This window comes from Coffea arabica, chromosome 5e (genome assembly GCF_036785885.1).
Source record: "Coffea arabica cultivar ET-39 chromosome 5e, Coffea Arabica ET-39 HiFi, whole genome shotgun sequence".
Lineage (NCBI taxonomy): Eukaryota > Viridiplantae > Streptophyta > Magnoliopsida > Gentianales > Rubiaceae > Coffea > Coffea arabica.
Genome location: NC_092318.1, coordinates 46,998,006 through 47,022,387, shown reverse-complemented (window position 1 = coordinate 47,022,387; position 24,382 = coordinate 46,998,006). Strand labels below are relative to the sequence as shown.

Sequence of the window (24,382 nt, the reverse complement as noted above, 5' to 3'; positions counted from 1 at the left end):
ATCTGGAAGAGGTCTCTGCTATATACACTTGAATATAAAACCAAGTAGCCAATTCATAGTTTTCTAACTACCCATCTTCAACAACTTCTAAGCATGCTTTACGATGAATGACAACAACAAAATCTAAGAAAAGAGATTCATTTTTCACCAAGAAAAACAAAGGAAATGAGGACCTGAGCATTTGCATGTATTCTGAATCACCATTTCCAAGGCGGTAATATACACAGGTAGGTAAAGCTGTCAAATGCAGTGATAACAAGGCACCAATATACAAGGCTAACGGTAAAAGATCTAGAAAGGTACCCCTATTCTAGCAACTGAAACTTCTGAAGCACTAATGGTTTTTAACATCAGAATCATGACATTTACAACAGATTACAGAGGTTACAAGAACTAAAACGTCAAATTGCTAAGTATTTCAGAACGATCCTCTGGCTCTCGAAAGGCAGGTTCAGCTCAGTCATTTTGCACGATAAAAGTGAAGCAACTTAAGTGGTGATACCTTTTCCTGGCAACAGACAAATGTGAAAATGAATCATCATCCAAGATTATACTTTCCCAGCAACAATATCTAGATAGCGATCTAAAGATATTTTCTGAAACAAGCATATAGTAAGGGTAAAGGAAGCTCATTTAATATTTTTATAGCAAAATATTTCTGGTCCATAATGTCCCACCTCATACATATCTTCAGACTGGGCAGGAAAGTAAAATCCTGTCGAGCAATTGGGCAACACCTCAGGACTTTTCATCCATGCTCTATGGGCATCACTTGCTTTAATCTTGTATTTAAACATCTATACACACAGGAACTTCAAGGTTAAAGGAAACTAGATGAAGAACAGCAACCAACAATTTAAGTATGAATATATTCAGAACAAGTATGAAAGATACTGTCTGTTGCCTTTGCCTGTATATTTTCCCATTCCACAACAGGGAAATAACAGTCAATTTGCAGGTTGTTATTTTTGTTCGGCTTCTTCCCTACAGTTTCAGAAATTAATAAAAAGATCAGTCCTGAGTCACAAACCTCAGAAAGAGGCACCGTAGGTTTCTCCAGCTCATTCCCATCAATGTTCACACCAGTGCCCTGGCATTCTGGGCAGAAAGAGGAATATATTTGCTTTCTTATGCCTTTTATCTCGCTAAACTTCCCAGACTCACTCTGCTTGGTTCCAGCTTTTCGTCTTGGTCTCCTTTTTGTTTTGGCTGCATCAAACTGTTTTGCATAGATTTCCATCTCACAAAGCAGTATCCAATGAATGAGGCAAGAAACATGAAATACATGAAATGCCTGCAGTAAAGAACAGTGACTGTGTAAATGAACACCTTTACAAGGAACTATAGCTCAATGAAAAGCATAAGTTCCAAAAGATACAGGAAAATGTCTGCTGAACATAACCAAGTTGAAAAGATTGGAGATCATACTCCAGTCAAATTTCTACTACTGCAAACGAGCCTTCCAGTGCTCCTATTCAATAGCGTGGCCACATCTTTGCCTGGCAGCATCTTCTGTTGACAAATGTCACACATTCTCTCAGAAGCTACTTGCTGCTGGCGCCTCAATTCTTTCCTCAGAGTTTTGCTTGATAATACTCTTGAATGCAGAAGCTGATCATCATACCCATCTAGCAGCAATTTTTTGTTACAACTATTTGAATTCTGAGATTCTTCACCAGAAGAGTCATACTGATTAGCCAGAGACTCACTGACATCCTCTGGATCAGAAAATGACTTCCTCTTTCTGTTCCTTCCGCCACCATTTTCCTCAGATTCTGAATAAGGACTGGGTGGAAGCAAGTACTTTAGGTCATCAAGCAACCCCTTTCGGCCTAAATTATAGCTATAAGGAAATGTAACTATAGCAAAATCATGTTCTAAAACCATCAGGGTATCCTCTCCATCACAATCCTTTCTTCCAAGCCACTCACACCATATTCTTCGGATTTCATTTATAATTCCATTCTTCTCACAGAATCGAGCAGCAATTTGGGCAACACCCAGATATGAAACTTCTAATTGAGACACTTCATCTTTACAAAGGACACCTGGAATAACCAATTGACTGCAGAAAGCGTCAGTCAGATTGGTCGGAGAGGGACTATTATAAAGAGCGGTGCCAGCACCAACAGAATCTGGATTCTTCCCAAACCCAATATCATCATGAGATGCATGGCCATTGCTATTATTTTCGAGGTGCTCATGATAACTAACAATAGCAAGACTGCTTTCATCGTAATCATTATTATCTAACAACTGAAGATTATCACGCTTCGATACAGGTAACTCATCCCGTTCAGAAGAATCACCAAAGAACAGTACACCATCATCAAATGGCCAGGGATTGGGCTTCAACAGAGTAGCCTTAGCAGCAGCAAGCCTTTCACAATGAAGACTACCCTTTAAATGATTGTACAAGATCGAGTCACTATAGCAGGGTGCCAAACATAAAGTACAGAAGAAAATTGATTTTTTACCATCTTTCCTAAGATCAACATATGTATGACCTTGAAGTCTTGCATTACGCAACGTTGTCCTAGCCAATTGCTCTTTCAAATTAACACCACTTGCATTCAGAAATCCAACTTCTTTCCTTCCCGCCATTACACTTTAACAAACTTCAGTCTGCCTAAGGTCAGCCCTTTCCCCACCCAAAAAAAAAAAAAAGGAACTCCAAACTTTCTCAATTTCTACAAGCAAACCCTTCACTATACAAATTGAAAACCCCACCACTGCAAAAGGCCATTTAGTCCAAATACGATATAAGAAAAGCTAACCCAATCCTACGAAATCCTCTGAGCAAAATATTCAACATATACCCGTGTTACTGCCCAATAAGGCTGAATTCTATATTACAACCACAAATATAATAGCTTAATCCTTGAAATTGAATGTCGAATTAACAAAATCCAAGCTCCCCATGGTCTTCATAAATTCAACATCCACCAAACTCCAATCGCGAAAATGTTTTCAATTTCATCCAAATCACAGTCAAATAGATCACCGTAATCAGCAAAGCACCAGAAACTGATCACGGTAATCAGCAAAGCAGCAGAAACTAACTAATTTTCACTTCAATTCAAGTTCAAAAGCAACAAAATGAACTAAAACCCTAATTAACAGAATCTACTACTGAAATTCTTCAGAAAACCCTAAACTTACAACTTCGCGGCTTAGATTGTCCTATAGCTATCTGAAAAATTCCTCGACATATTCGATCCTCAGCAACTTCAACTCCATAACAGCTGTAAATTTCCATTTCCAGAACAAGCGATTCGTCCATTGTCATCATCTCCATTTATCGAAGTAAAAATTTAGATTAAAAAAAATGGATAAAGCAATAAAGACGAAGCAATTAACCGGAAAAACTACTGTGAACTCGCAGATCTAACAGAAGTTCGATAATAATTCGGATAAATTTGAATTCCGTTTACGTTATAGAGATACAAATAATTTGTATGTATAGGTAGAGGGAGAATTCTAGAGAGAGAAAGCGCGAAAGTTTTAGTTGGGAGGGAGAAAGGCGACGGACAATTGAAACGACAATTAACAGAATTTTGATAGAAAAAATTATTATTTATTTTTTTGTCTGAATTTTTGGATTAAGTTTAAGCTGGGTTGGATAAGATACACACCGAAGTCAAGGCTGGAGTTGGGTTGTGCTCTGGATCAGCCGTTGAATAGGTTGACGTTTTGAAAATGGATGGTGAGATGTGATAAATGGTTGGATAGAGGGGGTTTTGTTGGAGTATGGTGGAGTGGAGTGGAGGTGATTAAAAGGGATGTAAGATTCGGATTTTGTTGAGAGGATTCCGATTCCCGTACGCTTGTGAAAATGTTGGGGTGAATTGGGAATGAGATATAATCATGGATTTGTGATTATTTTTTTATTTGCTATTTGTTGCTTTAGCTTATTCAATTGATCAAAATGTTTGGATTCAATTGACCAAAAGGGACATCATTATATTATATGCACAATTTTATTTACTTGCATCATAAATAAATTTTTTAACTATTTTTTATTTCACGTACGTTATATTTAAAAGAGAAAACTTTCTAACAGGTTTCTAAACCATTCATTTTGCACGATTTTGGCTTCTCAGCTATAAATCCATCGATGTTGGGGGTTAAATGTAATGGAATTAGGGGCAAAACCGACCAAACAGATAAATCAACTCATGATTTGATTAAAAACTAGGTATATTAAGCCAACTAATAATATAGAATTTAATGTTTCTTCATATTCTTCCATCTTTTCCGGCCCTAATTTGATGAAATGATCATTCAATGAGGCCTTTTAGGCTGTTTTTGTGGGTTGATTTTTTTGTTTGATCTGTTTTGCCCCTAATTTCGTCACTTCTAACAACCAAAATTGTCGGAAGTCCTTAAAGTAAGTATTTTTTTAATTTAATGGCTTATTTGTGACAATTTATAGTTGAAGGGTCAAAAGCGTGCAAATGCGATAGTTTAGAGGATGTCTGAGAAGTTTCCTCAGTTTAGAGGATGTCTGAGAAGTTTCCTCCATTAAAGAAGTTCTACAGTATTTTTTTCACAAAATTATCTCCAATAATCTCCTATCCAATCACACTCTATGTTTAATTGGGCTATGTAGAATGCAGGGCTAAATATAAGGCTCGAATTAAATGTAAACTACACATAAATTTTATTAGGCTCGGCCAGATTAAAGTCCTGCACAAATAATTATAAATAACGTTTATTATATATATATAATATAGAAATATTAAGAATGATTGTTTTATGGATTTTTCTAATAGCTATCCGCTTGTTAAGACACTTAAATCATACCTAAATTACCATGTAAGTACACATACTAATATTTATTGCACCACATGAATTTTAATACTTTACCGAATGAACTACACCTTTTAAAAAAATTAACACTCGAGGCCCTTTTAGCGAGTGCTCAATGAGTATCGGTTTGCCAAACTGTTGTTTTATGAACTAAGATATATATATATATATATATATATATATATATATATATGTATATATTTATAAAATAGATATATTAAGAATGATTGTTTTATGGATTTTTCTAATAGCTGCCCACTTTTTTAAGACACTTAAATCATAACTAAATTACCATTTAAATACATATACTGAAATTTATTGCACCGCATGAATTTTAATACTTTTCCGAATGAACTATATTTTTTTAAAAAAATTAACACTTGAGACCCTTTCAGCGAGTACTCAATGAGCATCACTTTGCCAAGCTGTTGTTTTATGCACATTTAGTTCATTGACTGTTAACAAAATTGTGACACCTCATCAATGAACGTATAGTTCACCGGTTAACACCCTTCATTCAAATCACAAATACCCATCCTGTATATGACACTCTTCCAGTTACCTACTTTCTTCCTATACCTTCATATTCACAAAAAGTTATCGTTTGCAATGACCTACATGCTACGTACGCTATACTGCCCAGTCCACCATTTTTCCCTACAATTTATATTCCATTCATCTTCATCACAACTACATAGCACTGCAAAACAAGATTAGTTCTTTATTATTCTTCCTCAAAAAACATATTATTTTTATTTGTAACTTTGGTGAATTTATGTCTTTATTTGCAAGTTTGGTAATGTTAAATATAAACCATAGCCTTGTTACAAATTCAAGCAGCAAATCATGGAAGTTAGAAAAACCTATGATCTTCCAGCCTACTGATTTCTTCTCTTTTTTTTTCCGAAATTTGGATGAAACCCCTTATAATGACTTCCCAAACTTCGGACAAATCCCCTCATAGTGAGACTTGATTAATGCATCTTAATTGGAAAAATCCAATCAAGATACTTCACTTCTTGGTCTTGAAATGTTGTATGTACAAATCCCCTCATAGTGGGACTGTCTAAGAATAAAAGAGAAACTTAAAATTAAGATTCAAACGCACAAGTACTTTTTCTTTGGAGCCACTGAGCCATACTTTTTCTTTGGAACCACTGGGCCAATGGCTCAGTGGCCACCAGGGACGGACTTAGTCCCTCCTTGGGCTGTTGGTGAGAGTTCAAACCTCACAAGTAGCGAAAAAAATTTAAAGGTTGTGTCATAACATTCCATTGGTCTAGTTGAATCTGTATACCCACTAACTCCTACAACAGCTTCTTTAGGCTCCCCTCCCCCTAGATTAGGATAGAGTAGGTTATACAAATATATCGTTGCTGATAAAAAAAAATACTTTTTCTTTGATTTTTTTTCGTCTTTCTGATGAAACACATAAACATGTACATAAGGGGTAAATTATGTCCAATCACCCTGCACAACTAAAATTCAGGTAAGGAGAGATTTTTCAAGTTTGTCTTTAATTACTTACTTTATTTTAATAAGGAGTCACCCCTCGACCAAAAAATAAAAAATAAACAATGCTTTAACTAAGTCAAAAGATGTCATGCATCTCAATTAGAAAATAGTAGTACTTTAAAAGAAAAATCTTACCAAAGAAGAGGAAATGTGGGATTTGAAAAGCAATGAGGAGAAAAAAGAGGGATAAAATGAGGGAGAAAAAGAGCAATGGGGTTTTTCATTAGCTAGAGTAGATGATAAAATTCTACTTTTACTCTATGCATTTACACTTGCTAACATCTTGACCAAAAAAGAAAACAAATTTAAACTTGCTAACATGACAAAAAAGAGAAATTTTTTACACTGACAAAGTAAAGTTACAAACCATTCCTTAGAAAAAAACAAAGATACAAACAATTCATTTTCTGCAACAGCTTAACAACCACTCCAATTTGCTCAATTGTTAGACACACTTAAAAGTTTATCTTAATTTCTCACAATCTAGAATACTTTTAACAGGCTGGGGATGTTTAAACATAGTATTCACTGCTGTCAAATGAGAGTTCTACTGCGCCTGGATCCGAGTACACAAGCGCCGAGAGAAATTTTTGTTTATGAATAACACAAGAAATTGTTAAGAGCAGAACGAACTGAACAGGGTTTCCTGCAAATTTGATCTTGGCTGCAAATTAAATTCCAGGTACAAGCTTCTGTTGTTAAACTGGTATGCTTGAGCTAGAAGAGTCTAGTTGTCTGGACCAGGCAATGAATCAAAACAGAGAAATAAAAAGCAGAAAGAGTACTAGAAAATTGTAAATTTGCTATGCTACTGATGTTGTTTCTCTCTATATTAGAGTTCCCAATGGCTTTCTCATATTTTAACTACAAGGAATTCAACTTAATTTCAAGATTTTGTTTTTTTTTTGCCAAGTTGATAAAGATTTAAATTTCTTTGCCATCTCAATTCAAAATCAAAACCATTCTTTCTGCTTTTCAATTTTGATGAATTTGATTGTAATAGATTTCCTGTTCCATGTCTTTCCTAGCAATATGGATAAACCACAAAATACATCATCACATCACCTAAGGGGCACAGCAACAAAGTTAATGAATCTCAATCAATCTTGTAACATAGTAAAAAGCAACTCAAGCTCAAGGATTGAGGGTAGTTGTAACAAATTGAAAGATGAAAAGAAACCACAAGAATTACCCAAACTCCCTTTACATGTATCAAAACCACCTACCACAACTAAACAAAACTCAACTGGTAAATTAACCCAAAAAATTGTCAGAAGCAGAAAAAGAAAACGTAAACAATTTTTTGGCTGAGACAGAACAAAATCCCTGAAATCATTTCTTCCTAATGTGCTTGAGCTTGTACCATCCCTTCTTGCATGAATCTCCAACAATCTTCACCCCTTTCTTGAAAAAGATCTTCAATTCCTTGGCCCTTTCCTTCACTTTCTGCTCAAAGCTCCCCATTTCTTGAAAAGCAAGAGCAGGGAAGAGAAACAGAGGCAGGCAAAAGAGTTTCTAGATTGAGCAGGTGGGCTTCTGAAAAATATGTGAACAGCCGCTGGAGAGTGGTTTAATCTGAGGTGTTATTTAAGGTAGGAGGATTGGAGGGATCGTGGGATCCAACTCATTAGAGCAGACGTGGCAATGATCAAGAGCAATTCTGCTTTCATCGATCTGAATAGCTACCATTGATCGCGGGGATAAGGCTTTGAAAGACGTGTAATGGTGGTATTTTATTTTTTATTGGTTGTGAGGTGTGTCTAAGCAGGGACAAATGGTCCTTTACAAGCTAGCAATTTGTGGACTTCAACTAAATCTGGTAATTTCCAGTTGGGTAGAATGTAGCCGTTGGTTTGGACAGTGGGACAAAGCTTGATGATTTCTTGGGACCACGACAGGGCAATGTAACAGTAACATACTGATATATAAACGTTGTATATTTTTTTCCCCCAATTTTTGATTCTTTCTATTTCTATTTATGGGTGTAAACGAATTTAATCAAGTCGATACTCTAATTTTTAAATTTGTTTGATTATTTTAGGTAAAATTGAAATTTTGTTCAAATTTGACCTTTTTATTCCAAAGAAATTTGGCTTGGTTATATGATGAACCAAATTGGAATGAGTTTTTTTTTTATTGATTTTGAAAGTTATCGAACATAAAATTCTGTTCAAACTTGATTTAACTAATTAGCGAATCAAGTACAAATTTCTTATAAAATCGAACTCAATTCGAGTATTTAGTGGTTTGGTATATCTTTCAGCATCTTTGCATCACCATTGTTTGAATGTAGCGCACAATGTAAATTCATGAACAGTGGGAATGTAAAACTTGAGTTTTGTGGCACTAATAATTTATGGAAAATTCTATTTTTTTTTTCAAAACACTACCAAATAGAATGAAAGCTAAGAAATAAATACCCAAAAAATAAAAAAAAATTACTACCACTATATAAATGCTTGATGATTGGCGGCATTGTAATAAGAACATACAAGTGACATGCTAGACTAATAGTGATATTTTAGGGTACCTCCATTCAAGTCAATCCCTCTCTCTATCCAACCATCTTGTCTTCTTGTCTTTGTTTTATACACCTATGTTTCTACATTTGGATTTATAACATCAATTGGGTATGCTGTTTTGATGTTTAGATAAACAATAACAATAAAATTCATCGACCAATTCAAACTATGAAACTTTTATTTGGAAATTTTCCTTCTTGAATTGTGAATGAGTGAAGTAAAAATGATTCGATTTGCCTACACTAAGTTAACCATTCTCCTAAATGAGTTTTAGGGATGTAGTGGACTTGAAAGTTTCTCAATGTCCTACGAGTCTTTAAACACCTGCATGTTTGATAGTAGTATAACTATTTGTCAAGAAAAGAAGTAACACAAACAAGCAAATGCAACTTTAATTGCTTTCATTGCTCAAGATGGTAGGTTTCCCTCTATAGCTTTCACATTTTAGCCAAAGCTATTGAATGATTCCTCCATTTTTCTTGCATAACACATCAACAAGAATGTGACTTGCTCCTGAAAATAGAAGCCTCTAAGCCTATTATTGTCTTCCAGATTTTGTATTCTAACTCAGAAGGTAAAGCAATAGCTTGTGCTTTCTTCAAGCAAAGAAACTCAAAAACAGAGAAAAGCCAAAAACTTTATAGTCTTAAGAAACCAAAAGGAATCTCCACCATGTTACTTTCAGTTTGAAATCATTTGAATGATTTGAATTAGCCGACTACCTGCTTGGTTATGCTTTGATCATGCACCATCTTCCATGTGTTTTTGAGTCAATAAACTTAGTTTATACTCCAAGAGTATCCATGTGGATTCTATCAAAATGAAAAGGAGAACAGCAGATACCAGGTGGCCAAGCAGCAATCCTCCAACCAATTACCTGCTGTAAACCACTATCAAATCATTTGTATTCAAACCTAATCACATTCACACCTTCTTTTGAACTTCTTGTTCTTGCACACTTTTTGAAAACTTATTAGGCTAGATGGGAAAAAAAATAGGCACAGATTACAGTAGATGAAATATATAATAGGGATGTACCAGAAGCTGCAAAGGGCTCTGAAATGTTATGGACTAGCTAAACATGGTTGCCTTATCCAATTTGTATGAAGGAAGGGGTCCAAAATTGTACTGGCTCAAGTGGGCCTTTTCTCTTCAGGTGTAATTTTCAGGTATCACATGTCCTGGAGAATGTGAATATGGATTGCAGAACCACTGACAATGATTGGCATGAATAGATTGACCTACCAAGCAAACTTTGCAGATTGACGTTCGAGTCCCTTAAGAACTGGATAAATTGGAAAAACACTCAAAAAGAAGATCAAAGACACTGAAAGTTAGAAATTTCTTTACTCGTGCTCTATAACACTGTTAATTTCCAAATTGATTACGAGGAGATGTCAATTATTGTTACATATCATCTTCTTTAGTCAGTTAACCTTTATCAGGATCTGTAGCAACATTTTACCTGAAGGGTTAGAGATTATTCAATGAAAAAATCTCAATTTGCTTTTCCCTCCTAGAACTGTATGTTAATTGATTATGCAATGCTCCATAAAAAGCGAGCTCCTGAGACAACCCTTTTTTTTTTCCCCAGCAAAAGGGCATATTGAGTATGAGATGTCTTTCCCACTAAAAATCAGCAGCATCCATAGTGGACAGGAGATGTCTATTCTGCGGCCCGAGGCTTCTCTGTAAAGCTGAGAGGACAAGCAATAATTAGTTGTCATTGTAAACGGAATCCATAAAAGGTAGATAATTTGTCCAAATAAGTAGAAGGAACGCGCAGAATCAGCATCAATATTCAAGAAATATAGGTTATGTAGAGGATGAAGGCATTGTACAACGAGTGTACGAGGACAGATGAACTAAGGTTCCCAGACCAACAATAAGAGCATCCAAGGACACAGCCAATAACGAATAACTGCAGGAAATTCTCAGCAGAGAAGTGAGATGCACTGAAAAGCAAAGAACTCAGCAGAACGGCTTGCTGCCACTTCATAGTGCAGGAAAGAGAAGTCAGCAAATACCCTCTGTAGACAATCTCTTCCAGGAAGGGAGTGACAATGCAGTAGACAAGAATGCAAGCTGTAACAGAGATTGAGCCGCTTGAGAGGAGTGCTTGCAGTATTGGATTGTTTACCTCCTATCCACATGGAGAGAAACTATCATCCATTACGAACATGGCATCATGAAGAAACACTATTATAACTTTTAATCCAATGCTAAACTTGTTCACCAGTCCTAGATGGTTGAAATAACTGACAGAAGTTGAGCTTGGCTTAGAGAACAGTTGTTGTTAGTACTAACAGCACCTTAACATAAAGGTAGCACAATATAAACCAAAAAAGGGAAAAAAAAATTACAGGTAATGCAACATCTCCTCTTATAATGATCTGTAATAAGCGATCCCTTATAGTCCTAATAAAGCACCATGAGAGCTGGCAAAAGAGAGATACTTCAATCTTTGCACGGGAGCAAGTCGCTATGCTTTATGCTGGTAACTGAAGGCACACGGGTATTCCATTTCCATGCACAAGCCTCCCATTCAGTTGGCTTACAATTTAGATTACAGCTATGTGCTTTTGCAAAGCATTCAATTTATTAGGAGAAAATCAGAATTCAATAATTCAACATTGCCAGCCCCTCTAATTTCCTGATATGTTTCCTTCTTCCAGCACTTAATGCCCAAAACCTGATGTAGCTATCCTCTACTCTGTCAATATGCACCTGCTATTTTGTATTGGCTTCCTTGCTCCTTTTTCCTTCTTTTGTCATATCCTCATACCTAAAGAACCAATGTATTTATAATGTCATTGATTATTCTAGATATTCATCACCATTTGCAAATTCTTTATGTAAGTCAAGAGGAGTTATGGAACGTTTGCAATCCTAACCAGAAAACAAATTTGGTATGTGCACAGAAACAAACTGAGCATAACAACAGTGTAATCATCAAGCGCCAAAAAACCCAGCAAAATACAGTTCATTCCATGTGAAGTCCAAACTTTCCAAATGAGAGCAAGTTCAAGGATCTGGCTAGTAGCTTTATGTTATGTAAACTAATCTCATTCTCTCCTATTATGAAGCAGAAGGCTATACAAGCTAATGGTTATTTTCAAGTGAACTGAAATTCTAACAGAAAACTGCCAAAACAAATAGAAAGATAAGGAAAAGGAAACAGAAAAATAACAGATTCAACAAAGCTGACCTTAGTCCCCAGAAATTGATCAGCAATAAGTGATGTTACCAGCACCAAGAACAAAAGGAACAAAAAACCAATCAGTGATGCCAGCAACCAGCTTCTTTCTCCTGCTAACTCGTTAACTTGGAATAAGTCAAGAAGCTTGTACTGGGGCTCCCCAGGGCGTTTCAGCAGCAAGACAAAACCAATGAACTCTAAAATTTCAAGACCAAGTAATGCCAACACCTGTACTGATGATAAAGTAAATATAAACACAAGTCAGCATGCACTTTTATCATTCCTAACGTTCATTCCAAACTACATAAAGTAACTAAGGAAATCCTTTGCTTTCTCAGCGTGGTTTTTACTTTGAATAAAGAGGTGCAACAGGGAATTAAGTTCGTAACCATTTTGATTACTGAATTGATTTTCCTGGTCAGTAAATATCAATGATAAACATAAACCAAATGCACTGAAACAGTACCCATTGCTTATATCTAATGGGGGTCAAGCTCTCCAATTATTGAGAAGAATGATCTAAGAGTTCTCACAGATAAATAATAGATATCAGTTGCTAATGACCTCCACCTTTGGTGTATTTTGTTAAAAACAATGAACATGAAAGATCTTTGATAGTCATTTTTATACCTCTGAGTTTGTGATCCATAATAAGATTAGAGGCTACATCTTGATGCCATTCTTGAAACCCATAATGCTGATAAAGAATGCAGTCTGAAGCATAATCAACATGAACACAGAGACTAAAAACTAACTGAAATATGGCACGTAACATAAAGGATAACTTGAAAGATTTTTTAATAACTATCAATACTATCTTGCCCATTTAGTTGAAGCCTATACAGATTGGAAGCAATGATATCCAGAGGAACAGAAAGCCCATTCACTGCTTGAATGGAGAAGAAACCAAATGTTTGTCCTTAGGCAGTTCATTTATAGAAAGGACTGACCAAAGAGTTTTAACTCCACAATAACAAAACAGAAATCATTTGTAACCAATGAGGCACTTGGACAGAAAACAAGTACCAAAACCTTTTGAAGGATACATGATTCTTATAACATTACGCTAGTGACCAGTGTAATGTGATGGACCTGTATTTAAGGTCCTAGATAAAACATAAAATATTCATATAAAATGCAATGTCCTCTATCAAAACATGTAATTCATAGAGAAATTGAACTACGGTGCACAACATGCAGGATCATGTAGGATGCATAATCCCTTATAAGTGGCAAGACCCAGCGTTCCAGGTTTAACAGATTATTAATGTTTTGCGGGAGAAATAAACCATGGCCCAATTGCCATCAAGAGAGGTCTTGGATTAGACAGGGTAATGTAATGCTGTCAGGTATGACAGAAGAACTACAGACATAGTCTTCACAACAAAAGGAATAGATAAGACGTAAAAATAAAATAAAATAAAAAATCACAAAGAAAGAACAACAAGCAAAGATTATGACTGGAAACTACTTGAGTTTTCAATGTCAATCAATTTGGGATGAAGGGTAAAAAGAAATAAAATTTAAGGTGAATAATTGTACTTCTATTTTTATTCTTTTTACCGTTCCATGCCATTTTTTGTGCTGAGAACACTTGGAAGAAATTTAGATGACAAATGACAAAGATATTTCTCCCCATAACCCTCTTCCTGCCAAAAGATAAAAATTTTGGTGCCACTGTAGTATGCCATTTAGGAATATGCAACATAATTCCTGCCATCACCAATTTCAGCAGTCATTGATTGAGAAGTGTAGACCATTACATACCTCAGTCTGTGGCTCAATAACTTGTTGATGCAATATGGTGGCAACTATAGCCAGCCCGCCAAAACTTAATGGAATATGCAAACTGAAGACATAGAATGCCATAGTGCTATATATTATCCCTCTATCACATTCAACGTCCTTCTTAAGCACCGAGAAACCCTACACCAGAAATCTTAGATCAATGTGAAGAGACCACTTTATAGTTCAAAAGGAAAATTTAACAGCATCTTTCATCCATGCTTGGCAACAAACTCATGATTCTTATCTCAGTCCCTACTTTTCTATATATTCATCTTGGATATAGATACATGCAATCCAATAATCAAACTCGAAGCTAATTAGATCCAAGGATCAATCTCTTTAATCTATGATACTAAAATAATTCTCAATCATTTTGTCCTTTCATTTTTTTCCTATTACTTCTTAACATTCTGTAGTAAGGAAGAATCTCCATTAGTTTGTTGTACCAGAGAACTCATTTAATTAAGAACTGCCTTATTCACTTTACAATAAGACCCATTCCTCACATGGTTCCTTCAAAAGGCTAAGTCATGACAAAAAGATAACAGTCAAAACAAACATCTTCAGATGGTATAAATTAAATCTAGATTTTCTATTTCCTTTTTGATTAAGCTAATCCATAATTAATAATGTAAGACATATCATTTATGCTTTCGCTATTGTTACAAGAATTTACCATCACCCTAACCACAACTGTTATATTGCACTATGAGGAAAAAGTATAAAACATATCCATAGTTCTATCATCTTGGTCGTATAGAAAAATAAAGCTACAATAAAGTATACTATATGCCACGAGAACATCAAGTCATCACGGTACTTTAAAATTTACATATGGATAACACAAACTTGTAAATGCGTACAATCACAGCAATAATCTCCAGACTTAGGCCTTGTTTGATATCCAATTCAGCACTTAAACTTAATGGATTCAGATCTTAACATGTTCAGACACGTTTGATAACAAAAAATTAAACATTTGAATTAATTAAGTAGCACTGAATTACCTAGGCAAAACTTGCTCCCACAAATCAGTGATAAGCTATTCACTTATCACTGAATATGATATACACTCAAATGTATTAGATTTAATACTTAACAATTTAATAACTTAATGGATTCAGATTTCAGATTTCAAATTTATCAAACACACCCTTAGCATTCCCTTTTGAATTATCCAGTCCCTTACCACCATATTCATCATTCTATCATTCTTTCTATGGATTCTTTCTGGCAATTGTCATAGACATATGCTCCACTATGCACACTTACCTTTTTCTTTTAAACATCAAGTGCTAAATTTATTCATCCTTGAAGGAGAAAAAGTTGACAGCCTCCAAGTAAGCATAAGGCATCAAAGCAAAACCATCACAGAATCTTGATGATACAGCTTCATGTACACTTGATTCCATTGAAGAAACAAACCATGCTTTAAGAACTATCACCATTTTGGAGAATCAATAAATTAGACTAGTATATAGTCATGTGCAGGACCTCTTGCCTTTGACACTCTGGAGCATGTTTGTTTTATTGCACGAGATAAGTGCTTTTGGGTCTTGTACAACTCACAAGGTTGACATTATATCAATTCGGCAGGAAGCAGCATAAAAGACTAATTCCAAGTCATCTTTAAGGATTCTGCAGATATGCATTTAAGTGACTCAATCTTTCAACAAATTTAATGATATGTCTATTTAAAAGATGAAAAAATATGACTCCAGGGACCTAATGAATTACAAGGTTAAGAAATCCTGCATTTTCCACATAGTTCACAGAAATTAAATCAAGAAACATGTAGTACATGTTCTGCCCTATTCTCTTAATTGTTACGGAAAATATCACTGCTACAAATTTTCACAAGATGGCCGTACAGATTTATCAACAACTATGTTCCAAATGCAAGTAAAACCAGCAAATTTCATAAAATTCAGCAAACAGAAAGCCGAAATGCAAGAACTTTTTCTAGTCCAACATAATTTTTCTTGACAAATTTCATGTTTCAGTACTTCTCAGAAAAGATATTCAACAGAAACATCATTTGAATGAGCCTGCGAAATTGATGTACAACTGATGGAAAGAGTTCTGGACTAGCTATTTGCCAAATGAATATTTTCTCGGAAAATGCAAGTATTCCTCTTCTTTTCCATAAAGAACACAAAATCCATTTACTAATCTACCCTTTCTTCCACTACCCTTTCTTCCACAACAAACAGGACTACATGCAAGTAATGTAATCCAAAATCCCAACTTTCTTCTCCAAAATGCTAATTATTTCATTCAAGTAAAGCATGGACAAGAACAAGAAATAAAACAGAACCAGAAACGGCAAATCATTACTATTATATTTTACAATTATTTGACATGCAAATTTGATAACCCTTTTCAATTTCATAATTTTAAAGCACATAAGAGTGAAAATACCATCTGAGATTCCTGGGATTTCTCATCTTTGTTGGAGCAGCACCTGAAAATTAAAGGGTTGCTGTTGCTCAAGGAAAACTTCGAATTGGAAAATTCCTGCCGCAAACCTTTACTAAATTTCATGGGCATGAAACATATTAGAGGACCATGTGCTACAACTGTACTCATTGTTTTCCTTTCAGCTTCTCATCTTTCTCTCCCTGGATGCCTGAGGGTTTCTACGATTTCTGTTCTCCCAATCGAGTTTCCGATTGAAATTTTTAAAAATTTGGGTAAATCAAGTATCCCAAAGTAGGTTATTTCTACTTTGGGACCTTACTGATTTTAATAATTATCAATTTACACCTCAACCTTTTCAACATAAGTAGATAACGTGCCAACACCATTCAGCCAAAAGTTTCGTCGTCCTCTCACGTGCCGCGCATGTGGTTGAGAGCGTTATGTTGTTCGCGCATGGCGCTTCAGTTTCCGATCTGGTCTCCCATGTGCCTGTATTTCCTTGTTTCTGTACTTCTGCTGCATTTGCTTTCTTTCCACTACCTTCTCTGTCTTCCTTTTTTTAGGCAATGTTGCTCTGTCGCTTACCCAGACATATCCTCCACTTCCATCTTATCTATTCACTTTAGGGTTAGATATACAGAACAACAAATGCCTCTCCGCCCCTTTCCTCACCAAAATTATATGACCAAAATCTTCAGCAGCGGTGAGCCTCCTTACTCTTAACTTCTTTTTTTTTTTGTCAATTTGTAACTTCCTTATTTTTTGTCAAATTGCAGCTTCCTTATTTTTGTCAGTTTGCAACTTCGTTAGGCGATGGCGATTGGAGAAACTGGTATTGAAATTCTCCAGAGTGTGTTGTGGGCATCATTTCTAGCTCAAAGTTTGAGATTTTTGGTAGACCTTTGCATAGCTTTTGGGTTAGAAAATCTTTTATTTTATCCCATTTACTTCTCTTGGTCGATTTCACCGATCTTCAGGTGGCTTATGGGTTTTTTTTTTAAGGATTCGTTGTTTCCGTCGGGTATGCGCTGATGTTTTGAGCCTTTGATTTTTGTTTCCCTGATCTGTTTTTTTTCTTGTTCCTTTTTTTTTTCTTGTTTTTTTATTTCGTTTCTTCTTTTCAGCTGTGAAGATGGAGATACTGATTTTATTGCCTTTCGCTTTTAAGTTTTATTACTGAATCTGGGTTTTTGGTTGTTCCTTTTTTTTTCCCTTTAGAGTCTTCGATTTTTGGCTCACTAATAAACATGCCGCAGCTTTCTTCTTCTTATTATTCTTCTTCTTCCCCGTACTGCGCTATTCTTTACAGACGCTTGTAGATCGATAGCTGATTGTGCTTTGTGTGTGAAATGTGCAAGTTAAGGAGGGAAAAGGTAAGAAGAATCAGCAGTGATGGTGGTGCCTTTGCTTTCGAAGAAGACAATGAAGAAAAGGGTCAAGAATTTCAAGCAACCCCAGAGTGACTGAAAAATCTCCATCAAGGTATATCACCGTGATTCACTTGAAAAAAATTGTCCTTTTTAGTTTTTTTAATATTTTAGGAAATGCACTATATAAGGCATTTGCAGATTGATCTTTATTTTTGTGTTCTGTTTGCGAAATGGGAAAATAATTGTGGAAGCTTTAAGAAAATGATCAGAAATGTAAAGGAACTAACTTGGAATCTTTGACTAGGTTTAGATTTTGTTACATTAAGGATGATGCATGTAATGTTAAAATACTCCTAGAGGGAGGCACAAGGCCAAAACATGGCAATAAACTTGGTGCTTTATAACATTGTGCTTTATAATTTTATAAACTTGGTACAGGATGAGCTATGAGTGTAGTTATTAGCATTATTAAAGGTAATGGATTCGGAGTTTGAAGTAGTTGAGGAGAGATTGAAGACTTTTTTGGGTCAGCTGCAGACAGAATTTGGAATCCTCGATAGAATTGTCTACAAAAATAAGAATCAGCATCGAAGGTGCTCTTATTTTCAATACCTGCTTAAGGTTGGTTTTTTTTTTTTTTTTGCCTAAAGTTTCAGTTTTTACTTGCTCAGTGAAAAGCACTAACCTGTATGCCTTCAAGCATTTGCTTATTGGTTTTGTTGGTTTAAAATTAATTGTGATTTTGTGACAGGTTAGAAGGGATTTGAGGCTTCTGCAATCAGCAAAGTTGGAGGAAATCTTGAATTCCTGCTTTATGGTAATCCATGGCAAAAGGCCTAAACAAAAATTGCAACTTTTGGAAAGGTATAAACATAAAGAATGGCATATTTTCCATCATTATTGTTTACCATATGCGTTGATTAGTGATTCATGCATTTTTTTTCTGGAGGAAATAGCAAGATTTCATTGAGTTTCATCAGTAGATCGCAAAGCCATAAATTCTTAACGTTTTCTTAGTAATTTGATGTGGAGGCTTCGAAAAGTTAAATTCGGAGTTGAAAGTTAATATCCAAGAAAAATTGATTAAATGACCAGTCTGTGAATGTAATGTACAATTAGTAATGATTAGACTCTTGCTTTCTGTCAAATTGCACATACCAAAACTTTTGGCCTTTCATTTGGGTTTCAGTCTGAAGCGGAGAAGGTGTGATGGTGGCAAATATAACTTTTTGGAAAGGCTTCTTGGAGCTGTACGTTTACTATCAAAGGTAGTACATTTGTTTGTGATTTGTTGCTCACAGTTGTTTCTTTAAATTGTTATTCTATCTTCAGTTTTCTACGCGCCTCAGTTGAGCGTATGTTGCGAGGCATGTCATAAACTATGATCTTACATTTGTGCTTTTAAAAAATTTCCCATTCTTTTGATGTCCAAATTAGTCCAAGTCATTGTCCATCAAAATCTTTGGACCTTAGAGGATTAAACTTGTGTTGATTTCAGTCTCTTCCATTGTTCTTGTGTTATCTTCATGTAGCAGCAAATAATTAACAAATCACTGCTGCCTTCTTTCTTTACCATCCTCTTTCATCTACTTCTCTGGTATCGTTGTCCACGAGACAAATATAATTAGTTGGAATCTTCGTTCTTTCCCAAGGAAGTGTATCTGCTCTTCCACTTTACACCACAGCCAGTGGGAGAGCTAGAGTAAAGATGTGGTTATTTTCAATTTCTTATGGGGCTTTTAAGTGATTAGTTTCCTTTTGGTCTATTTACATCCAACAAGTACCAAATGTAAGCGGTTGGGAAGATTCTCCCGGATCCACTTCTCGATGTAAGCGGTTGGGAAAACTCCGTCAACCTTGGTAAATTACCAACCTTTTAAATTTTTTTTTTCCAGTTGGAGATTGACAGATTCTTTCTTTTCCGTTCTTCCTATCATCCTCTCCTCCTATATAGAATTTCTCATCTATTTTCTCCATCATTTCCTTCTGCTAGAGACACGTCTTTTGCAGTGAAAAAGCAGTCTTTTTTACACATATTAATGATGTTTATTTTTGAGTAAATTTAAGTCATGACCTACGTTTTCTGCATTTTTTGTACTTTTGGTTTCTTGAGGATCTCAGGTTTTCTTACTTCAATTTCTATGGGTTCTGTGAATAATATATTGGTGTTCTGCTTTAATATTGTGGGTGGGGAGGGAGGGTCTCAGCTTTTGTTATTTATGTGATTTTATTGTAAAATTTTGTTTCTGCCAAGTTTAGGATTGATCTCAAGTTGGCTATGGAGGTTTTCTTCCTTTCTTTCATGGAGTCTAATGTAAATTCGGAATGTCAAAATTTTCCTTTTAACTGGTCTAATTTTCTAATTACTATGGGATTTGACACATAAAATCAAGGCGGTGTTAGATTTGTTCATCTGTGTTTTTCTTTGGTATTAATGTGAGAAATTCGTTTCTGAAAGTGTAAATTTTAATTTCTTGAGTTAATTTATTTTGTGGAGTTTGAGGAGGAAAAAATGTTTTTGAAAAGGCATGCTTATCTTAGTTGAATTTGTTGACTCCCTATTGTGCTGAATTGTGATTGTTTTGATTCGAATTGTAGATGATGGTGGCCAATTGTCATGCTTCTTTAATTACTAAACATGGCTTTGTTCTTATATGGAGCAGCAACTGTAGGCTGATATTAGTGAGACTGAAGCTGATAAGGTTGATGAGGTTGCCCTCATTGGCAATGAAAAGCATGAATCTAAATGTATAACTAGTTACTTTTAGAATATGTTTCTGTTTTATCTAGTGTTTCTTTCTGGTGTCCAAGACGGCATCATCTCTGCCTTAGAAGTTGCCGAATTAGTATTTTCTCTAAAATGTATTTTTCCCATGCTTTCCTTCAAAACAGAGGTGACCAAAGGAAAAACATAACATCTTTCCATTACATGTTTGTCATATACTTTGGTTTCTCTTTTTTTCCTTTCTTTTTGGATTTACCCTTGTCCTTTGCTTCTCGTGTTTTATCCTTGTGTTTTGATCATATGTGACTTCTTTGCACATTTTTCTACAAGTTTTTTTGCTGCAATGGCGCTTGAATTGACTTGGTTGGTGAAAGTTTTTGTGTTACATGTATTTTATGTCCCTATGATTTTGTTCTATCCATATATGATATTTCTTTATGTCTGTTTTCTTGACTTGATTGCTAGTTTTGTTTTTCAGTAATATTCATCTTCATTCCAATGGGAGCTCACTGCTCTAAATTAGGCTTTTGCTGGTAGCCTTCTAACCTCAGATCCAACGTCCCTTATTCCTCTGATCTTGGTAATTCTTAAAACTCTGTTAAATGTATAAAAATGCAATATTTATTCCTTTTTTCTGATTTTTTTCTTCTGGGGTTTTAGAGAAATGTGGAGAAAATCAGAGGATGAAACTGCCAGCATTTAAAGAATGCAGTTTAGATGAGCTGAAGGTGGCACCTTCAAGATTCTCAGTTGAAAACATTGTATCAGAACATGGAGATAAAGCTCGCAATGTTGTCTACAAAGGGTAGCTTGAAGATGACGCCTCTTGGATTGCTGTCAAACATTTCAATAAGTTTGCTTGGCCAGATTCTCGACAATTCCTGGTTGTTATTACTTATTTTAAGCAAGTCCCCAGCTATAGTCTTCACAAATGTGATATTATCTTATTTATGTACGCCATAGTACTTAGTTAACCATGAGTATGGTGGATGTTATTCAGATTTAAGATTTGTTGTATGCAATTTGTAGGTTGATAAGTGAGGAAACTTGTGAGAACCCAGAAAAAAAAAAATTTTTTTATTATTTTATTCCTGTGCACCCGTTTTCTTTTATTTTCTTTATTCTATTACTTTTCTCAACATTTTAACAGTAAATATAGCTTTTAAATCCATTTTCTAGTATAAGGTAGTTCGTGAGAAATTTGGAACGTCTTTTGGTCGTGGGACCCGCTAGTGCATTAAGTGAGAGAAATTTGACCAATTAGGTTAAATTTTGCGTAAAGGGTTTTTGCTACTAGGTATTAGGAGATAATTGGAGGTTGCCTAGATGGTTTAGCCATGAGGGACAAGAAGATAGCTCTAGCAAAATAATGCGCCAAGTGTCAAATTGTTGTTGGACTAAACTTGCCTAACTTTGCCTAACTTTCTTTAACTTTAATAAAAGACCAAAAATTGACTAAATCATCTTCATTTCAGCCTTGTCTTGGCCGAACCTCTCTAGCAAGCAAAGGAAAAAATTCTTCAACCTTCCATCTTCTAATCTTGCTCAAATCTTGAAAACTAGCCGTTTGTTTCTTGAATTAGTCCATAAAAACATCTTGCTAAGGGTCTTTGAAGAGTTTAGTGGTGTTGTTTTGGAAGAAAACCTCACAAGCTACAACCTTTCTTGAAGAACTAAGGTATCTTGCTTGGAACTCATCTTTTGTTATAAATTTTGGCCAATTGGTGCATTATAGTAGCTATTTACGCGATTTTACGGAAGATTTGGTGGATTGGAGTGAAGTTTCCTAATTTTCTGATTTTTCTGGAATTTTCTGTTTTCCTATGATGGATATGATTGAGCTTGAATTAGTGGTTCTCAATGGTATTAAATAGCTCTCTTGTGCGTTAATTGTGGTTAATTGCGAAAAATTTCCGCTTGTGCGGAAAATTTCAGATTTAGGTTTTCAAATTGGGGGTTTTCTATTGTTGATTGTTGAACTTCTAATTGGCTATAATTGAAGGGTATTGTGACCCTAATGACGCATATCGAATGACTTATATATTGTTTGGGTGCTTGTGGTTGTGTTGGATGGCTTTTATTGGTTGTCTTGTAGGTTGGAAAAGCTGAAATTTTAAGGAAAATGCTGTCCAAGTGTCGAGGGTATTGGATTCTTATGTGTTGGGTTGAGATTTCATAGAAATGAATAATCTTAGGGTTTATTTCTACTTTTAACCCTAAATGTTAAGTATTTTTCATTTCCAAGCTATATTTGGGTCTTGCCTTAATAGTTCCTAGAAAAAGGTATTCGACTTGTGTTTGCGTTTTCATTGTACTTTCTTGATTGTTATAGGGCGTGCCGGTGATCCGAGGCTCACGTCGGGCGAAAACTTGTGAAATTTCTTTGTTGAACTTGGTGAGTGTACTACTCACATATTTGTTATTCCGTGGCTTTCTTGTACTTGAATTCTGTGATTTGGGCTAGTTGTGATGATTGTTTGAGCTAGGTGAGGCGAGGCTGTACTTTACCACTCTCGTACTCTCTGGCCTCCTTGACTGGTTATTATACTAAGCTTACTTGACTGTTTATGATATTACTTGAATATTCTTGACTATACTGGATTTGGTATCGCTTGGATACCAATCTTTACTGTTCACTCTGAGCTCTACCTCATTGGAAGTCAATGGACTCGAGCCAGTAAGGACTTGGTCGGGGACATTTGACAAGCCATGGGGACTGTATTTGGGAATCTTTGGGTATGAGACCCTTGATTCCGGTATACTCGAGTAATACCAATTCTGTACTGTTTGGTGTTCGGGCCCGGTAAGGGGAAAGTGAGGTGGACGGATAATTGGAGTAAAGAGGAGTCTACGGTCATGATTACCTGGTATACATTGACGGAGAGTCAATGAGATGAGATCAAGCATGGCAAAAGAGGAAAAGGGCTCTTGAGAGCCATCCGTATCCTTTTATTTCCTACACTTGGGGGTTGTTGATTTTACTTACTTGTCGTGCATATTTGGACTGAATATTCTTGTGTTTATGTGATCCTGGTATATTTTGGTGATGGTACCTCATTGGGCGAAAACTCACTCCGTGAATTTTGTTTTCCTTACAGGGATTTACCTTTTGGACTTTTGAGTTTGAAGATGAGTTGAGTAGAGCTAGTTGAGAGATTTTGGATAGCTCCTCAATAGTTGGCAACTTGATTGTACTTGAATTTACATGTTTCCTTTTGGCTTGTAATCATACCAATGTGGTTGGTAACAGTGCGTGTGTATTCATGTTCCATGTATTATACTTGGTTTGTATATATATTCCTTTCAGGGATTGTAAGCAGTTATTTGCATTTGATTGGGTCCTAGCTGATTGTGACGTGGCAGTCATTATTCACTTTACGTTTTAACTGTTGTTTTTCGTTTCTTGATTGATGGTTAGGTTAAGCGCATTAGTAGTATCCCGAACGACTTGTATTAATGTTTTACCGTTTTAGTAGTCCTGGCGAGAGTTGGGCAGGCAGTCCGCTAACCCCTTTGGTACGCCTTAGGGGAAGGTGGGGCTGTCACAAAACTTATTGCAGGCTGATGTGATTTGAGACATTGATTGTACGGTTGTTATGCCATATGAATTGAAACATTGATTATACGGTTGTTGTACCTTTGTTTCCAGTCAAATGGGATGAAGTATTTTGTTTCTACCAATAACATAAAGTCGCTTTCATTTTTTTTCTTACTCACTTTGGGTTTTACTATTTTGCATTTTCCTGCGTACAGCCTTATTAACTCTCCTCCTTCACTTTTCTTTTTTTTTTTCTAATCTTGAAAATGACCTGAGAGCATGGAAAGTAAAATCTAAGCTCTAATGATGCTTATAAGTAGCTACATCATTAGGAAATTATTGGACCTTGTAATTAAATCATAATGCAATATAACCTTGAAATAGCAAGTGCAGATGACAACTTAGACGAAGTCTTATAATATTTTGGTTCTTTAATGAGAGTAACACTTACTATTTTTGACATGGTTACATACTTAGCTAAAAGTTTACTTT

General features: G+C 35.5%; 3 protein-coding genes across 33 annotated transcripts; 1 reads left to right on the top strand and 2 right to left on the bottom strand.

Moving 5' to 3' along the window:
* Positions 1-155: 155 nt before the first annotated feature.
* LOC113687852 (uncharacterized) lies at positions 156-3,571 on the bottom strand. The gene is made up of 4 exons (XM_027205372.2): positions 1,429-3,571; positions 1,031-1,294; positions 678-797; positions 156-508 (listed from the first exon to the last, which is right to left on the bottom strand). Exons 1-4 carry the CDS (start codon positions 2,602-2,604, stop codon positions 461-463), a joined length of 1,608 nt encoding a protein of 535 aa, XP_027061173.2. The 5' UTR covers positions 2,605-3,571; the 3' UTR covers positions 156-460.
* A 5,645-nt stretch (positions 3,572-9,216) lies between these two features.
* Positions 9,217-16,565, bottom strand: LOC113743297 (uncharacterized). Of its 6 annotated transcripts, none has more exons than XR_011814351.1 (7): positions 16,258-16,565; positions 13,816-13,974; positions 12,058-12,276; positions 10,691-10,992; positions 10,315-10,546; positions 9,888-10,134; positions 9,217-9,729 (listed from the first exon to the last, which is right to left on the bottom strand). XR_011814351.1 is itself a non-coding variant. In XM_072048836.1 (5 exons), exons 1-5 carry the CDS (start codon positions 16,423-16,425, stop codon positions 10,516-10,518), a joined length of 879 nt encoding a protein of 292 aa, XP_071904937.1. In that variant the 5' UTR covers positions 16,426-16,565; the 3' UTR covers positions 10,173-10,515. The 6 variants fall into 6 exon arrangements, 4 of the variants coding, with proteins under 4 accessions (XP_071904937.1, XP_071904938.1, XP_071904939.1 ...); XR_011814352.1 differs by having other exon boundaries at positions 10,877-10,992; XM_072048836.1 differs by lacking the exons at positions 9,217-9,729; positions 9,888-10,134 and having other exon boundaries at positions 10,173-10,546.
* A 145-nt stretch (positions 16,566-16,710) lies between these two features.
* On the top strand, positions 16,711-23,671 carry LOC113688491 (uncharacterized). 26 transcript variants are annotated; one of them, XM_072048840.1, is made up of 11 exons: positions 16,711-16,960; positions 17,034-17,278; positions 17,567-17,739; positions 18,066-18,248; positions 18,379-18,491; positions 18,817-18,895; positions 20,226-20,375; positions 20,831-20,932; positions 21,013-21,236; positions 22,685-22,747; positions 23,451-23,671. In XM_072048840.1, the coding sequence occupies exons 4-8, from the start codon at positions 18,105-18,107 to the stop codon at positions 20,831-20,833; spliced, it is 489 nt and encodes a 162-aa protein (XP_071904941.1). In that variant the 5' UTR covers positions 16,711-16,960; positions 17,034-17,278; positions 17,567-17,739; positions 18,066-18,104; the 3' UTR covers positions 20,834-20,932; positions 21,013-21,236; positions 22,685-22,747; positions 23,451-23,671. The 26 variants fall into 26 exon arrangements, 22 of the variants coding, with proteins under 22 accessions (XP_071904941.1, XP_071904958.1, XP_071904959.1 ...); XR_011814354.1 differs by lacking the exons at positions 22,685-22,747; positions 23,451-23,671 and having other exon boundaries at positions 18,817-19,487; positions 21,013-21,464; XM_072048857.1 differs by lacking the exons at positions 22,685-22,747; positions 23,451-23,671 and having other exon boundaries at positions 17,068-17,089; positions 17,621-17,739; positions 21,013-21,464.
* The last annotated feature ends 711 nt before the right edge of the window (positions 23,672-24,382 follow it).

What these genes read in the sequence shown, in the direction of transcription:
- LOC113688491 (XM_072048840.1), top strand. Translation starts at nt 18,105, where the DNA reads ATGGATTCGGAGTTTGAAGTAGTTGAGGAGAGATTGAAGACTTTTTTG. An exon ending in ATTTTCAATACCTGCTTAAG is followed by an intron (nt 18,249 to 18,378) that starts GTTGGTTTTTTT and finishes ATTTTGTGACAG; the next exon opens with GTTAGAAGGGATTTGAGGCT. An exon ending in CTGTACGTTTACTATCAAAG is followed by an intron (nt 18,896 to 20,225) that starts GTAGTACATTTG and finishes TTCGAATTGTAG; the next exon opens with ATGATGGTGGCCAATTGTCA.
- LOC113743297 (XM_027271277.2), bottom strand. Translation starts at nt 16,425, where the DNA reads ATGAGTACAGTTGTAGCACATGGTCCTCTAATATGTTTCATGCCCATG. An exon ending in TTATTGAGCCACAGACTGAG is followed by an intron (nt 12,277 to 13,815) that starts GTATGTAATGGT and finishes TCATCAGTACAG; the next exon opens with GTGTTGGCATTACTTGGTCT. An exon ending in ATCAATTTCTGGGGACTAAG is followed by an intron (nt 10,993 to 12,057) that starts GTCAGCTTTGTT and finishes CCATGTGGATAG; the next exon opens with GAGGTAAACAATCCAATACT.
- LOC113687852 (XM_027205372.2), bottom strand. Translation starts at nt 2,604, where the DNA reads ATGGCGGGAAGGAAAGAAGTTGGATTTCTGAATGCAAGTGGTGTTAAT. An exon ending in GTAGTAGAAATTTGACTGGA is followed by an intron (nt 1,295 to 1,428) that starts GTATGATCTCCA and finishes TCTTTACTGCAG; the next exon opens with GCATTTCATGTATTTCATGT. An exon ending in CTACGGTGCCTCTTTCTGAG is followed by an intron (nt 798 to 1,030) that starts GTTTGTGACTCA and finishes CTGTGTGTATAG; the next exon opens with ATGTTTAAATACAAGATTAA.